Genomic DNA, 15,576 nt, shown 5'->3' with positions numbered 1-15,576 from the left:
TTCCGGCCAGTGCGGACGGAGTGTGGTCTGAGTCCCTGGGCCTGAAGAAAGGCCGGCTGGCGGGTGGCAGAGCATTTCGTCGTCTGGTCTCGCCCCTTCATTCCCACTGACCGATGTGCTCACTGCCCCGCCCCGGGCTGCGAGCTCCCTGGGTCAGAGCGCCCCTGGCAGAGCCTGCTGCGCCTTCCGCAGGTGCTGGCCGAGGACCCCCCTGCAAGGGCCGTCTGCTGAGTCTGTTTATGAGCCCGAGGACGGCCGGCTGCCCTCCTTAGCGTGTCCCCAGACGACGCCCTCCTTGGAGGCTGGTTCTCCTTGCCTGGCACTGAGCCAATGAGAGGCTTACTTCTCCTCATCCTGGAAAAGTGATTTTCCGCCGAATCACACGTTGGGCAGAGAGTCGGGGGCCCAGGACAGCCCCTGGCTGACTCTGGAGGAAACAGCCTCCCCAGCTGCTGCAGCTCAGGAAGGCTCGCTGAAGCTGTACTCAGGAGCAAGGGCTTTGGTGACTCTGGACTTGAATCTGAACCCCAGCCTGGCCTTCTATTAGCTGTGTGATCTCAGGCAAGCTAAGCAACCTCTCTGAACCTTGATTTCTTCAACTACTTACCTTGGCAAAGCTGTAGTAAGGGTTGCAAACTGATATTTCTCTTGAAGTACGGAGGGGTTGGGGGGGAGAAGGAAGGAGAGGACAAGAGAAGAGGGGAGGGCAAGATAGAAGTGCATTTTTTCCCAATAAGAATTAAAAAAAAAAAAAAATCACATCTCTCTGTTTTTCCTGTGACTCTCAAGAAAAGTAAGAGCTAAATTAGATAATCAATTTAAACAGCAGACAAATCTTCTGACCCACAATTTTGAATGTGTGTTTCTCCTGGATTTCTTGTTCCTACCTTTACCTATCCCCTGGTCCTCATTGTTACATCATGTTTATAGCCCATTATTTTGTGTGCATTCTTTTTATCTATGGGGTGGGTTCTTTTCTTTCATTGAGCTTTGCTTGAGGTGTGAAGAGTGCCTCAAATCTTTTATCAAACGAGATGCGGTATACATATCAATATGTATATATCGCCATGTTTAGAGATGTTGCTGTGAGCACTGATACAATAATACAATATATCAAGTAATCTCACACCACCTTACTTAATCCTCCCAATGACCTTGTAAAACTGTATCTCTGTTTCTGAGATGCGACAACTCAGGCTGTGAGAATGGCTTCTCTCAGACGACTTAACCTCTCCCCAAGGGTCAGAATTTGACGTGCAACCCGAGTCTTCTGAATCCCGGCCCAACACTTCTGCCGCTGAGCTGCCTCTCCAGAGGCATTCACCATTTCAGGGTTGCTACTGGGCTTAATCAATAACACCCATAACCGCGCCGTTACTGCGCACCTGCTACGTGCCGGGCATTTTACTGCCGTATCTCACTTAGTGCTCCCCACAAGCTGCTGCAGTAGCTGCTGTATTGTCCTTCCTTACAGTCCACGAACTGAGCCAAGGCAGCCTCCCCAAGGCCAGGAAGAGGAGGACTTGGAATGTGAGCCCAGGTTGGTGGACTCTGGAGCTCTCCCTCTTAACCACTACCCTTCAGTGCATCAGTTTGTCACCAAGTGACACTTCCTGAGGGCAGTGTTCAAAGGACTTGGGCTCGTGTGATGTCACCGTGTGGCCGGGATAGAAGCAGACAGCAGCAGGCTGTCCCTGCCTCCCTGACCTCTCCGCAGAAGGAAGCCAGGTAGCAGCAGGCCTGGCCACTAACCTGCTGCGGCTCATTCAAGTGGCAGCCTCTGTGATCTCGTGCAGATCTGAGAGAGAGCGTTATCCTTGCCGCCTTTGTGTCGCTGTCCACGCTCTCCTTCAGGGTCAGCCTGTGCTCTGTGACTTCCTTCACGTTCGCTTTGCTGCTGGCTTTAAGATGGGAACATCGACGGTGCTGACCAGGCGTGCATTCTCGGTACTGGCCTTAGAAGTGTCCTGGGACTGTTTTTGGAAGTAAAAATGATTACCTTCAGGTCTTTTTTTTTCATCTTTTGATTTAATTAGCATCTGGAGCCTCCTTAAGATATGCTTTCAGGTTACAATAAAGCTACATATTTCTGGAAATATCCAAAGAGGAAGTTTTTCCTTCTTCATAGGTATACCAATCCTTCTAACGTTAGGGGTTACCTGGCTTCCTCGGCTGCCTGTGCGCCTCTCCCGGAAGCCCCAGCGACTTCGCAGCTGCAGCCACAGCTCCCAGCAACTCCCGGGGCCCCTCGACCCACTGCCGCAGGCCTGCTCCTAGCACCACAACGTCCTGAAGCCCTGCTTTCCTTAGGCTCTTGCCAGTCCTAAAACGAGGATAATAATTATGCCTCCAACCTCTCCAGTTAAGATCTAACGAGATACCGTCTGTTAAGAAGTTTTGAAAACCATTTGTTGCCGTAAAAATGTCAGGTCACCACGGTGGTCCTGGGCACAGACTTCAGATAAAGGGCACGTGCTTCAGGGTAGGCCGGCATTCGTTACAAAGGCACCTGGGCCGCGGCCTGCTATCTGGAAGAAAGGTAGAACATTCTGGAACCCTGTCATCTTGCCTCCCTGTCATGAACCACTGGTGCGGAGCTGGGAGTGGAGGCTTTGACGACGAGTGTGTTCATCCAGAGCAAGTCTGCAGAGCTGCGGGAAGAACCGAGGTTTGCATGCAGCTTTGCTTATAGTGACAGTTTTCTTTCTTCTTTTTTGTTTTTAAATCCTCACCTGAGGATATTTTTCCATTCATCTTCAGATAGAGTGGGAGGGAGAGAGAGAGAAGCATCGATGTGAGAGAGACACATCAACCAATTGCCACCCACACGACCCCGACCAGAGGCGGGGACTGAACCGCAACCGAGGTGCGTGCCCCTGACTAGAATCGAACCTGCAACTCTTTGGTCCGCAGGCCGATGCTCTAACCACTGAGCAACAGGCCAGGGCTGCAGTGACACTTTTCATTCTTCCTAAAATGGGCGGTAAAGTCCAGCCGGGGCCAATCCCAGCCCCCGCCCCGTTGTTCTATGTCCCACAAGCTGAGGAAGGTTTTACCATTTTAAATAACTGAAAAAAAGATCAAAAGAAGAAGATTTTGTGGCACGTTAAAATCATACAAAATCCAAATCTCAGTGACTCCACCTCAGTGTTGTGGTTCGGTCCCCGGCCCAGGTCGGGGTCGTGTGGGTGGCAACTGGTTGATGTGTCTCTCTCACATCGATGTTTCTTTCTCTCTCCCTCCCACTCTGTCTGAAGATGAATGGAAAAATATCCTCAGGTGAGGATTCAGATTTACCACTAAACAATTTGAGAAAACTTGTTTTCTTTTTTGCTCCGGAAGCACCTACCTGATATTCTCAGTGTCGTCTGCTGGCCCCCAAAGCCTGCAGCTCATATATCTGGCCCGTTGCACAGGGTGTGCCGAGTCCTGGGTGAGAGCATCCACTCTGCTCGAACCCAGGCCGTCGGAGGCCCTCTCAGCGCGGATGCGGCCTTGCCGCCGGGGCCTTCATCTGCGCGGGACTCTGAGGGACAGATGTCCTGGACACGGAGAGGGCTGACGCTGGGGGCTGGAGGGCAGAGGGGCCCACGGAGGACTCGACCAGGATGAGGAGGACCCAACAAAGGACCTGTGCCAGAGGAGAGAGAGACGGACGCAGTGGGAAAGCCAGTCCCAGCCCCCTTGGCGATGTGATGTGCTGTGCTGTGCTGTGGGGAGGCCCGTGGGGTCTGTCCCCACCCCCGGGGCAGCCTGGTCACCAGGCCGTACACTGTCCATGCGGCTGCTCTTCTAGGATGAAGCCACGGGCGGTGCCGATGCTGCGTCAGGACACAGAAGGGAGTTTGCGGTGCCGACCACGCAGCACTCGGTGCCCCCGAAGCTGCGCTGGATATTTCTCCACGCGCTCACTCCCACCCTCTCCGTTCCTCCTCTGCTCAGGTGCCCAGCCCTCTCACCACCCTGGTGGCGCCAGCCTCTGCGAACAGGCAGGCCACACCAGCCCTGTTCTCCTGCCTGCCCCTTGTGCCTGTGGTTCCTCCCCCTTCCTGTGCGAGGCAGCTTCGTCCAGGCCAGTCTCACGTCCCCACACTCACCGCTTACCTCTGCCTTGAGGTCGGTCTACCAGCAAGTCCCCTGCTGGGGGGAGAAGGTCACAAATGGCCCAGGAGCGCTCCCAGGACCACAGAACCCTGGGAGCGGGGTGGTGCTGAGCACCTCACTGTGTGTGGAAGTGTCGGCAGGGCGGCTGTCTCCGTGGATTTCTTACCCGGGGAAGACAGACCTGGCCGAGGAGGATGGAGCCAGGCCCGCACCAGAGGAGATGAGAGATCAAAGCACGAGGAAGGTTTGTCCTCCATCTGCATGGAGGCGAGTCCTGGAAAAGTGGCCTCAGAAGCAACTGTGACTGTGTCAGCCAGGACAGAACAAACCGCGCGGTCCTGGGGGAGGTCTGCACCCCCAGCTTGTCCGGTCACTGTCAGGGACTTATCCGGTCTGCAGTTTACATTCGCCAGGTGTGGTGTGCAATGCGGCAACATCAATTAAGCTACTTAATGTGGCTTTGCTAAAGCGACGGCCCCAGGAGGACCAAGGTCGAGCGGTGTGCAGAGCTCCGAGCAGCCAGTGACCGGGGTAAAGGCACAGACGACTCTTTGATTAAGGAGGAACAATTCCTGGGGGGCCTGGGAGGACAACGGAGCGCCTGTGGAACCAAGGACAGAATGTCACTGAAGACTTTCGACAAGTGGCCTTGCCTGGAAATACGTTATTGAAGACAATGAAAGCTTATGTTGCCACCAGCTCCTTGAAGCAGAAATGAAATCTTAGTGAGCAGAATAATCCGGGTTACCCTGCACCACAGGGTCGATGTCACGGCCCCTGGACCTCGGCCGCAGCTACGCGCTCCCTGGAAAATGTCTTCTCTTCAGCGGCATCTTGTGAAACGATTTTTGAGAGGCAAAACACAATAAACCCCCACACTTTTATTGCTCTTATCTGCGATAGCTCTTGAAATTTCCAACTAATCTTTAATATGGTTAATTTCACCCCACTTCCAAGCCTCAACCATTAATTTTTGTAAAGGAAGGGGTGGCGGGCAGACCTCCCTTGTGTTCTTCAGAAAGAGTGTGTGATTTGTAAGTGTCTAAAAATCCTTCCAGCCCTGCTTATTTGGACAAAGCTACTTAACACTTCAAGCAATGAACTACGGGGCATACGAGTATAATCTGCAGAGAAACCTTAATCCTCTACAGGAACCTATTTGAATCTCCTCAAACACATTGCGGTGTGTAGGCCTGGAGGATTAAGTCAATTGTTTGATCTGGGAAGAAAGGCAATTAGGGCTCTCTCTTGATCTTTCTGGTTGGATTCTAGTCAGGGCAGCCACTGTTCTCCCCCGCTCCTTTCGAGACCCCTGCTACTGTAACACCGGAGGTGAGCTTCCGAGTCACGCCGGCGAAGGGCCTTGCTGCCTTTTCATCACGGGTTGTGCTATCTGAGTTTCCAATCGTGATGGGCTAATAATATCCAGCATACAAATGATTAGCTGGCTGTGTGTGTGTGTGTTTCTCTTCTTAAACTTCATTTAAAACTTCTTCCTTAACCTGACAGATCCTCCAGCAGAAACGAAAGAAAACTCTCGGGAGCAACGGTAAGGCAGAGGGGACAGCTGCGTTCATTCCCGGCTGGGTTATCGGCAGGGGTCGCTGGGGGTGTCTCTGGGGCCCCTGGCAGTGCAAAGCGATGATGGGGAATCTCGGGGTGGTCTCGTGGGAAGACTGAGCCTTCTGTCCTCATTTGCTGACAGCAATTCCCGAATTTCTACATAGAAGCAGCATCTACTTGGAGGTGGCAGCTCAGAGCCGTGTTTACATAATACTTTGATATGGAACTGAACAGAGACCATTTGTCCATAGCAAGGAATAGTGGAGAGGGAGTTGCTGCTGGAGATTAGGGGGTCAAGCGACTAGAGCCTGTCTCAAGCCACTCATTGGTGATGACACTAATGACCAAGCCCTCCTTCAGATTACTGTTGTCTCATCACCTAGACACAGCAGTTCTTAACCTGTGGGTCGTGACCCCTTTGGGGGTCGAACGACCTTTTCACAGGGGTCGCCTAAGACCATCGGAAAACACATATTTCTGATGGTCTTAGGAACCGAGATACCGCTCCTAGGTCCGTCTCCAGGCGGGTCCGCCCACGTGCAGATACGCCCACAGACAACCTGAGGAACTGTGTTGAAGGGTCGTGGCATTAGGAAGGTTGAGAACCACTGATCTAGAATGAAGCTCCTGGAGCTACTATCTGCTTGTCCGTTAATGTGAGCTCCCTACCGTGGAGAGGTTTAGAACCACAGCTTCAGGGAAGACAGGAGAGGACAAGCGCTTCTGCTCCCTGCTGGACTCCACTGGGCTCGTGCTGTCCCCCTCTAAGACCTCGTTCTTGACCAAGTCCAAGTGCAGAACAGAGAGGGTGCAGACGCTCCGGCCTCCAATGGATCATTCTCTGCACCGTAGCCCCAGAATTCCTCGAGGAAGGTTGCTTGGAGCAAGTCATTCTGCTTTAAGGTCACTGAGGCTGTGGAAAGATGGCAAGCAGCCATCTGGTTATTTTTATTCAGCCAAGAGGGATGGGGAGCCCACGGAGAGCCCCTGGTGCAAAGGTGGATTAGTGATGGTCCTGCCCGCCAGGAGCTTGTGGTCCAATGCGGGGAAGCTGGGCGAGTCAAGAGACAGTGACAATACACTGAGGCAAATGTGATTCGGGAACGAGCCCAACAATGTACATTTAACCCAAGTTTAAGTCCAAGGAGAGGCTTGCGGGAGATAATTCCTGAGCTGAGGCCCCAAACATACCTGAGAGATAATTAGCAAGGAGGGAGCCTATTTCAGGCAGTGTAAAGTCCTGGACTGAGACAAAGGAGAATGTGTTTAAATACCTGCAATGTGTTCTGTGCAGAGGTGCGAGGGTGTGGAGCCAGCGGAAGAGACGAATTCTGGTCACGAGGGAATTTCATGCTATAAGGAATTTGGGCTTTATCCTATAGGCAATGGGGAACCCATGAAATATTTTAAACAGGACAGTGACATGAAGCAATTATTTAGGAAGGGCACACGAATACTTGTTTTCTATGGCTGCATAACGCAGGACCACAGACCTAGCTAATCCCTTGCCTTGCTGCATTGACACACACAACTAACCATCGCAACTATCCAAAAAAATCTGAGAACTGGCACTGCTGAAATCATTGTTTGGGGGGGGGGGGACGAGTCTGAAATATACGTTTGCCACAAATTTTGAAGCTAATCCCAAAGTCAAGCCTTCACACCTAATACAGAGGACAAAGGGGAAAAGCGAAGGCCACAAGAATCACGTCCAGAACCTGGGAAATCTAGGGCACAGCTGGGGGAGCGGAGAAATAGTCTAGATATAGAGTTAAGAGACATAAAAACCAGTCCACTTGAAGATAGCCTGATTATTAGAAGTTATTAAGGAGTTTTTGATAATTTTGTTAGGTGTCATAATAATATTGTGGTTAAAAAATGAAATCGTTTTTGTCCTGAAAAAAGGGCTTTATGTCATGAGGAACAGAGTCGACACCATCTCGCAGGGAGGTTTGGCCTCCTCTGACCCCTACCCCCCTTCAGAAGGAACGAGTCACTCCCCCGCTGATCCTTCAAATGGCACTTTATGGACATGGGTGTAAGGATGGCCTTTTCCAAACTGTAAGCCCCTTGAGGACAAGGACTCTTAATCTTTTATGCCCAGGATATAATGCTACAAATACTAATCAATCTTACAATATTCTCCAAACCCCCTTATTCCTAAGTAAGATTTGCTTTAATTTCATGATTGTTATACTTTAACAGCTGTCCTATATTAGGGGTTCTCAAGCAGGGGTGATTTTTTCCCCTAGGGGACATTAGGCAACATCTAGAGGTCCTTTCAGTTGTCACAGCTTGGGGGAAGGGACGCTACTGGTTGCATGGGTAGAAGCTAGGAATGCAACTAGACATCCTACGTGCATAGGACAGTCCCCCCTGCCCCAACGATTTGGCCCAAAATGCCAATAGCACCAAGTTGAGATACCTTGCCCTGCTCCATGTCTGTGCCTCTACCTCCTGTGTATTTTTCCGATCAGTTCTACCCCAGCTCCCCCATGCCCAGGGCCTTGATTCAGGCCTTCATATTTCCCACGGAATGACACAGCAGGCTCCGAACCATATTCTTCCCACCGAATCCTGCTGTTCCCTTGGAAGGAAGTGTCCTCCCCGTCCTATAAGCCCCATCTCATCTTCACAGTGCAGTTATCTCAAGTCTCAACTCCTCTGAAGCCGACCCTGCCTGGCCTCCTCTCCCTCCTTCCCCTCCCAGTCGCATTTCAAGGCCCTTTGTAGAGGCACCATCGCTTCATGTCTCCCCAGAGACCTCCAGCCTCCAGGAACAGCACGTGACACAGGTGAAATCAGGTAGGATTTCACACTGTCACTGGCACAGTGACCAGAACCGGAAGGAGAGACGGCGGGGCTGGGCTGGACAGGAGGCAGGGTGGAGGCTGCAGTCGGTCACGGTGGCCTGCCGAGTCGTGTCCGTGGCTAGTTCAGAAGTTGGTTGCTGGCTTTACACTTACTATCGGGCCAGCAGGGCTGGTGTGCTCTGATGGTGTTTGTCAGCTTTCAATGCAACAGGGACTCTAGTGTCTTGTGGACTTAATTTCTCCAGGTTTCAAGAGCCACTAATCTGAGAGAGAACCTTAAACGGGCCAGAACACTAACACAAAGATACGTCAGAGTCCAGCAGAAGTCCTGGACAGCACGCGGCTTCAGCGTTGTGCGGACGCACGTGCAAGATGCACGGAGATGCTCACTTACACAAGCTCAAATGTTCCCTTGCATTTGCTCGCAACATTTCCAAGAACACCTGCTGAATCCGGCCTTCTTTCCCTTCCAGTACTGCTGTCTGTGGGGGCGAGGGGGGCAGGACAACCTTTTCCGACAGGCACATCTTACACTTTTCTGGTTAACTAATTAGAGGTCTTCTCTCTCACTCTTCCCTCTAATGTGTGTGTACATGTGTGTATGTGTGTGTGTTGCTCACTGCGGTAGCCCCACAGCCTGGACCAGTGCCTAAAACAGCAGATTCTCACTATGTACTTGCTAAAATAACAAGTGAAACCACATTTTTTAAAAAAGGTTTGCCTTTACTAATAAGAAAGCAGTGATGTTCAATTTAATATAACATCTTTTTAAATGCCATGTCTTTTAATGTAATGTTAACTCTTTGCTGCAGGGACCACTATGAACTGATGGGAGCTATGAATCCTCTCTTCCGCCCCCCAACTCCTCCCCAAACCCAAACACACACCAATTCAGAGGTTCTGAAAGTTCCCTGAAGTCCATCGATTAACTTCTTAAAGTGTCTACTGACCCCAGGGTGAGAGATACTGATTTAAAGTGTTGTCTGGTTTAGAATAATGATTTTGCCCCTATTCTAATGATTCAAAGAACATATGTGACTCAAATTTGACTTTTCCCCTCTCGTTACCCAGTAAAGAAATTCCATTTACAGCCCTGGCCGGTTTGGCTCAGCGGTTAGAGCGTCGGCCTGCGGTCCCGAGAGACCCGGGTTCGGTTCCCGCTAAGGGCATGTACCTCGGTTGCAGTTTGTCCCCGACCCTGGTCGGTTGTGCGGGTGGCAACCACTCGATGTGTCCCTTTCACATCGATGTTTCTCTCTCTCTCTCTCTGTTCCTGTCTCTCCTCCCACTCTACCTGAACAAAAAGTGGAAAAATGTCCTCGGGTGAGGATAAAAAATAAAAATAAAAAAAAAAATAAAGAAATTCCATTTACAAAGAATTCACTGCTTAGAGAAGGTTAAGGTCAATATTTGTAGCTGAGAATTTGATAAACATCCAAATAAAGTTAAAAAAATTTAGTTAATAATCAGAGATTTCAAAAAGGATGTATGTTAGAAGAGAGTAGTCCAAATATCTGGTAAAGAAATTTTTCACTCATCAGCTGAAAGTCTGGCGTAATAATCTCAGACAGAGCTAGAAAACCAGGGTCTATTCCACATAGAATAAACTGTTTAAATTTTATTGTTTAAAGAAAAAAATAAAAGGGAATATGCATATCCACTCAAGTGAAGAAAAATCAGATACCTGGTAATAAAGACTACGCAGCTAAAAACATAATATAAGATCAGTAAAACAACAATAGTGATTTGATTTTGGGTTTTATTTCAACCGCCACACTTCACTTGTTGTCTGTAGGAAAACCAGGGTTCACCTCAATGGGCAACCGTCGCAGGTGGTAAGCAAGTCAAGCCGCCAGACTCCCGTGTCCTCCTTCATTTCTTTACGTCTTCAGTCTCGTCGGGCTCTTTCTCTTGATGTTCTCTTTCCCACCTCATTTCTTTTAACTCTTGTCTGTATTTCCGTTCAATGAACCGCTTCTGATGGGCCATCTGGGGAAAGTTATCTGGCACGAGGAGATACATTGTATACTTAATAAAGGACAGCCAGTAGCGCAAAGAATGGCGCAAACCGAAGGTATACACATGCAAACACATATTCATAGGAAATACAAACAGCTGTGTTTTGTAAGGCAAGAGAAAAAAACAATGCTCATGTATTCCCTTACTCTCGTATTGTTCGAAACACACTGGAAGTGTGGATCGGCACTCCCGACTCTAGATCGCCATGTGCCATGTGACCTCGAGTGTAAGAGGCATCAATACACACCAGAGTGTTAAACACGCAGTTTCAGAACGATCCCAGACGTTTTCACACAATGCTCTTAGCAAGAAGTGATTTTTCAGGAAGAAAGTAAAGGTTATAGCAAATGGAGTTGCATATTTTCGCAAAGCTCAAACCAAAACTTTCAAACAAATGATATCATCACATCATGATTTACCAAGAAATAAAGTTTCTGAAAAGAGCCAAAAAGATCAGATGGACCAAAGGAGGCTACATTCTAAGTCACCACTTCTGATAATTCTATTTTTCAAGTTGACCACGAGGAGCCCAAAGCTGCATCGGCAACAGCAGCTCAAGGGGAGCATCTGTACTCAGTCAAAGGGAACATCACTCAGTGGAATAGTTAAAACCAGATCTAGTTTGACATTTGACCCTGTGCAAGAGTGTTGAAGCAGTCGAAATCTTGACTAAGATTTTAAAGCTTTACAATTCATTTGAGGTCTCCGACAAGAGCAGCCATGGAGTGAGAGATCAAGCATGGACGAGAAAGAGCCACCCCACCCTCTCCGTCAGCACACACACTTCAGCACGAACGCCGACAGGAGGCACGCAGGAATGAGCGACACGAGTCACCGGTCACAGGAAAAGGACGCTGCCCTGCCAGGCCGCGGAAGGGACTGGTGTATACAAGGTCCCACTTCGTATTTAAAAATACGAAGAATCAGCCCTGGCCGGTTTGGCTCAGCGGTTAGAGCATCGGCCTGCGGTCCTGAGAGACCCGGGTTCGGTTCCCGCTAGGGGCATGTACCTCGGTTGCAGTTTGTCCCCGGCCCTGGTTGGTTGTGTGGGTGGCAGCCACTAGATGTGTTCCTTTCACATCGATGTTTCTCTCTCTCTCTCTCTGTTCCTCTCTCTCCCTCCCACTCTACCTGAACAAAAAATGGAAAAAATGTCCTCCGGTGAGGATTAAAAAAAAAAAAATACGAAGAATCAGAGATGTGGGAGAATACAGCGTGCCTGGGGAAAAGTAGTTTTGTTTTTTCTAAGGTTGAAGCAGAATAGTACATACCCCGTGTTCCTAAATTCCTCCCCTGCCGCTCGCATACAGCATCCCATCCTCACCCTGGAGGAGAGAAGATGCAGGGACGGGGGGTAGGAAAAGCACCTGAAAGGCAGGTGGCGAATCAGTCGACATCCCAATGACCTGAGAGTCAGTGACTGATTTTAAACGCAAGAGGAATGTGGTGGCGCCTGCATTTTAGGAATAAAACAGGAACAATCTTATCATCACACGACATTTCACTGATTCCTTCTGTATTGTCCAAAGCACAGGTTTTAAGTACTATAAGTACTTTTGAAGATATAAATCAAACAAATCCCAAAAAGCCAGCTGTGGAGCAAGTTTCTATAAATAAACCTTACTTCCTCAGTAACTTCTATTGTAAAACTTAATCTACATTAAAAACAAAATCCCCCCACTCAGATCTGGTCGCTGACGCCTTCAGACTGGCCTTGGAGCCGTTCCCACGAAGCTCAGGCGTACTGCGCACACGTGCACACTGAACGTGTACGTATCACACAGACACACAAACCATGAACACGCCCCCCTTCCTCCCTCACGCTGGGAGAGTACCCTATAGGTATGTTTTATGGACACATGTTTTTTCACTTATTCTACATTTTCCCATGTCATTAGCCTTCAAAAAACTCAGGGTGGAGCAAGAATAGGTTTACAGTTGTTCGTATAGAAAACAATACAATAATTAATTAATAACAATACAAGAATAAACTCTGTCTCATAAACCTAGTTTGGCCCCACCCCCTATATTATTTTAATGGCTGCAAAATGTTACACCGTTTGAATAGGGGAGGGTTGGTGAACCACTGCCCACAGGCAGAGGCAGCCCTCCCCGTCTGGGGAGACACGGCGTCAGGGAACACGGACACCACGCACTGGGAGTCTGTCCATCCTGTGGCTACAACAGTAGAGAACAGTCCCCCGACAGACACTGCAAGGTCTGCAAAGCCTAACTACTTCCTATCTGGACCTTTACAGGACATGTTTGCCAACCCCTGGGATATCCCATAATTAAACATTTCCCTACTATTAAACAGGCAGTTTGATTTATATATTTCTTTCTTGGCTATTATAAATCAAGTTGTCACAATTATGATGGTACGATTACTTCCTTAAGTTTGACTCCTGGAAATGAAATCTCCGGATCAAAGGGTAAAGTGCTGTAAGGACTGGATCCTCTCAGCCAAAGTGCTTCCCAGCGTCGAAACAATTCACTCCTACGAGTACGTGTGTGGGGTGGTCTCAGAATAGGCTCTCTCTCCAGTACTGTTGTATCGTTGAAAGCAAACAAAACAACAACAAAAAACCCTCTAAAAATAACTTTAACAATCTTATAGTGGAAAATGGAATCTCATTTGTATTTCAATATGTGATCGTGCATTTAAATATAATAGATGAGAAAGTTTCCCAACCGAGTCAACAGAAAGGCCCATGAAGACGCCATGGACACTGAACCGCAGCCTCGCCCCCGGCCTGCTGCCCGCCCCTCCCGGCCCGGAGCCTGCGGTCTGCTGGGGCGCCGGCTGCGGGCCCTCTGGCCCTTGCTGGCCCTCTCCCATGGCCGGACCCCGGCCTCCTCGCGTCCAGCGCTCTGCTTCTCCCACCCTCGGCTAGTACCCGAAGCACAGTGGAGGTGCTTTGCCAGGTTCTGCCCACAGGTTCTGCTGAATAGCACAATACACCTCAGAAGAAAAATTTCTTACACTTAAACCTTCAATTTACAAAAGACTAAGCAGTTCCCTACATGGTCAATTATGTCACTGAAGTTTCTTCAACCCAGCCGACCCACTCTGGGAATCTCCCACAGAACTAAAAGCACCAATATATAGACATTTATTGTTGATAGTGAAGAAAAAAAAAGTGTCCACCAATAATACTAATGATGATGATAAAAACCCGAACAGCTACAGCACATTTACAGCGTGAACGACAGTGCAGACTGAGCCACAGTGACTTGCAAGGCTGCCCGAGACGAGCAAGAGAAGGAAGATGCACAGAATTGTGTAAGTTTCATCCTGCTGCAGAAAACAATGGCCAAAATCTAGAAATAAAAAACCTGCAATATAAGATTTCAGAGCGACATGGAGAGAAATACATTAGGTTGTTCGCATGGTTACTGGGGCTGAGTGGGACTATGAAAAAGGAAAATGAACATCAAAGGCATTCAGGAACATTGTATAAAATCATAAGCCCGTTTTATACATATCTCACATCCTACTGCACTCTCTGTGAAGACTAATTATGAAGAAAAGATCACATTTTATCAGTGCTTACCATTTTTCTCTTTTCCCATTTTCCTCCCGTAAAACACTTATTACATTATGAACATACAATCATAGAAGAAAAGATAGGCTTACATTTTTCAAGTGCGTCCATTGCTGCTCCCATTTCTGCTTGTTGAATACTATTAAATAAAATACAGGTGAGGTGTACTTTAAGTTAAAGAATTTTTTTCAAAAACAAATGGTATGACTACAAATTATTCAGGCTGATTTTCATGTTTGGTGCATAAAACTTTATCTGATTACTTCTACTGTCACCTACTGAATTGCACAGATAGGAATATACACAAGGACATGCAGAAATGTCATTTATTTGCACATAGCCTGTTTAAGTTATTCATTCCACACTTTTAATACTGCAATAAAATGCCTTCCATTTATACTACATTTGAAGTATTTCCTACTTAAATTTGAACATCCTCAGTGTAGCGCTCAAAGAGGCAAAGAGTAAAAAATGTATGTATAGACCGACTTCTAATCACTTCTCAGTTTGACACACAGATTAGAGGGTTCAGAGAAAGGTGGTAACACCGCGGTTCCTTTCACCCTGAGGATGTTAGCACTTCCACAAAGCTCAAGTAGCACGAAGAGATCAAATGTCTAATGACGGTCACACAGGACGGTTCCTAAAATGCCTGCGGCCGTGGCGGGTTCTCTGCTGGGGAACCAGGACGGCCTCACCTGTGCGCCAGGCAGTGTGGCTTCTCCAGGCAGCCAAGGTGCCGCAGGCACTGGCACGCCCACTGTCCAAGGCACACTCAAGTGGGGCTGGACTGGGGGCATCTGTCCTTGGGTTCACGCTATGACCCTAAAACATTCTCGATTCTGATTTCAGAAAGACAGACTGCACAGTCTGAAAATACCAAGCAGGGACTTCTCAGGCAACGGGACGTTCACGGGAGAAACTGAAAGCGTCTTCTCCTACCTTGGTCCCTTCCCACAGCCGATTCTTTCTCCCTTGAAGTAAACGGCCACAGTGTAGGTTCTAGCATGGGATGGCCCCACCGTCTGCAGAGTCCTGAAAGGGGAGGGCATAATTGTGGGACAGTGTTATTCAACGTGCACTCATTGCTTAGGCAGAGGAAGGCAACAGTAATAAGCAAATTAAAGGAATAAGTTTTACATTGGCTAAGCCTGACAAATATATATAAGCTTTTGACATAGGAAATTTAAAACATTCTAAAACTAGATTTATACACATTTTCCCCCAAAGTACAAATAATATAAATTATAAATAGTATCTGAAGGCTAATAGTGAGTGTAAAATAATTTTAAGCAATTTCAAAGTATGTATATTCCAAGTATCAAAAAATGCACAAACTTTTATCAGTGAAAAGTGAATCATTTCAATCTGTCCATTGTTTGCCAGTGCTAACCGCAGCTAAAAACAATGAATATCTGAACGGTGTCACCTCCTTTATGGGTTCTTTCTGATGTCTGTTACCTTATCTGAAACATCAGAAAATATATTCCGTTTCTGAAACATCTGAGATCATTTCGAAGGGGTGCGATAAT

At 48.2% G+C, this 15,576-nt stretch overlaps 1 protein-coding gene across 2 annotated transcripts in view; it reads right to left on the bottom strand.

Annotated features, from left to right (window-relative positions):
• Positions 1–10,078: 10,078 nt before the first annotated feature.
• DROSHA (drosha ribonuclease III) overlaps positions 10,079–15,576 on the bottom strand; it is a 115,740-nt gene continuing 110,242 nt past the window's right edge. For both annotated transcript variants that reach the window (XM_036279324.1, XM_036279325.1), the window contains 3 exons: positions 14,987–15,079; positions 14,137–14,183; positions 10,079–10,483 (listed from right to left, as the gene is read on the bottom strand). In XM_036279324.1, the coding sequence (XP_036135217.1) occupies positions 10,353–10,483; positions 14,137–14,183; positions 14,987–15,079 (271 nt within the window). In that variant the 3' untranslated portion in view covers positions 10,079–10,352. The remainder of the gene's footprint in view (positions 10,484–14,136; positions 14,184–14,986; positions 15,080–15,576) is intronic.

This window comes from Molossus molossus, unplaced genomic scaffold (genome assembly GCF_014108415.1).
Source record: "Molossus molossus isolate mMolMol1 unplaced genomic scaffold, mMolMol1.p scaffold_m16_p_3, whole genome shotgun sequence".
In the NCBI taxonomy this organism is placed as follows: Eukaryota; Metazoa; Chordata; class Mammalia; order Chiroptera; family Molossidae; genus Molossus; species Molossus molossus.
The sequence above is the reverse complement of the archived record's forward strand: the minus strand, read 5'-3'. Positions and strand labels throughout refer to the sequence as shown.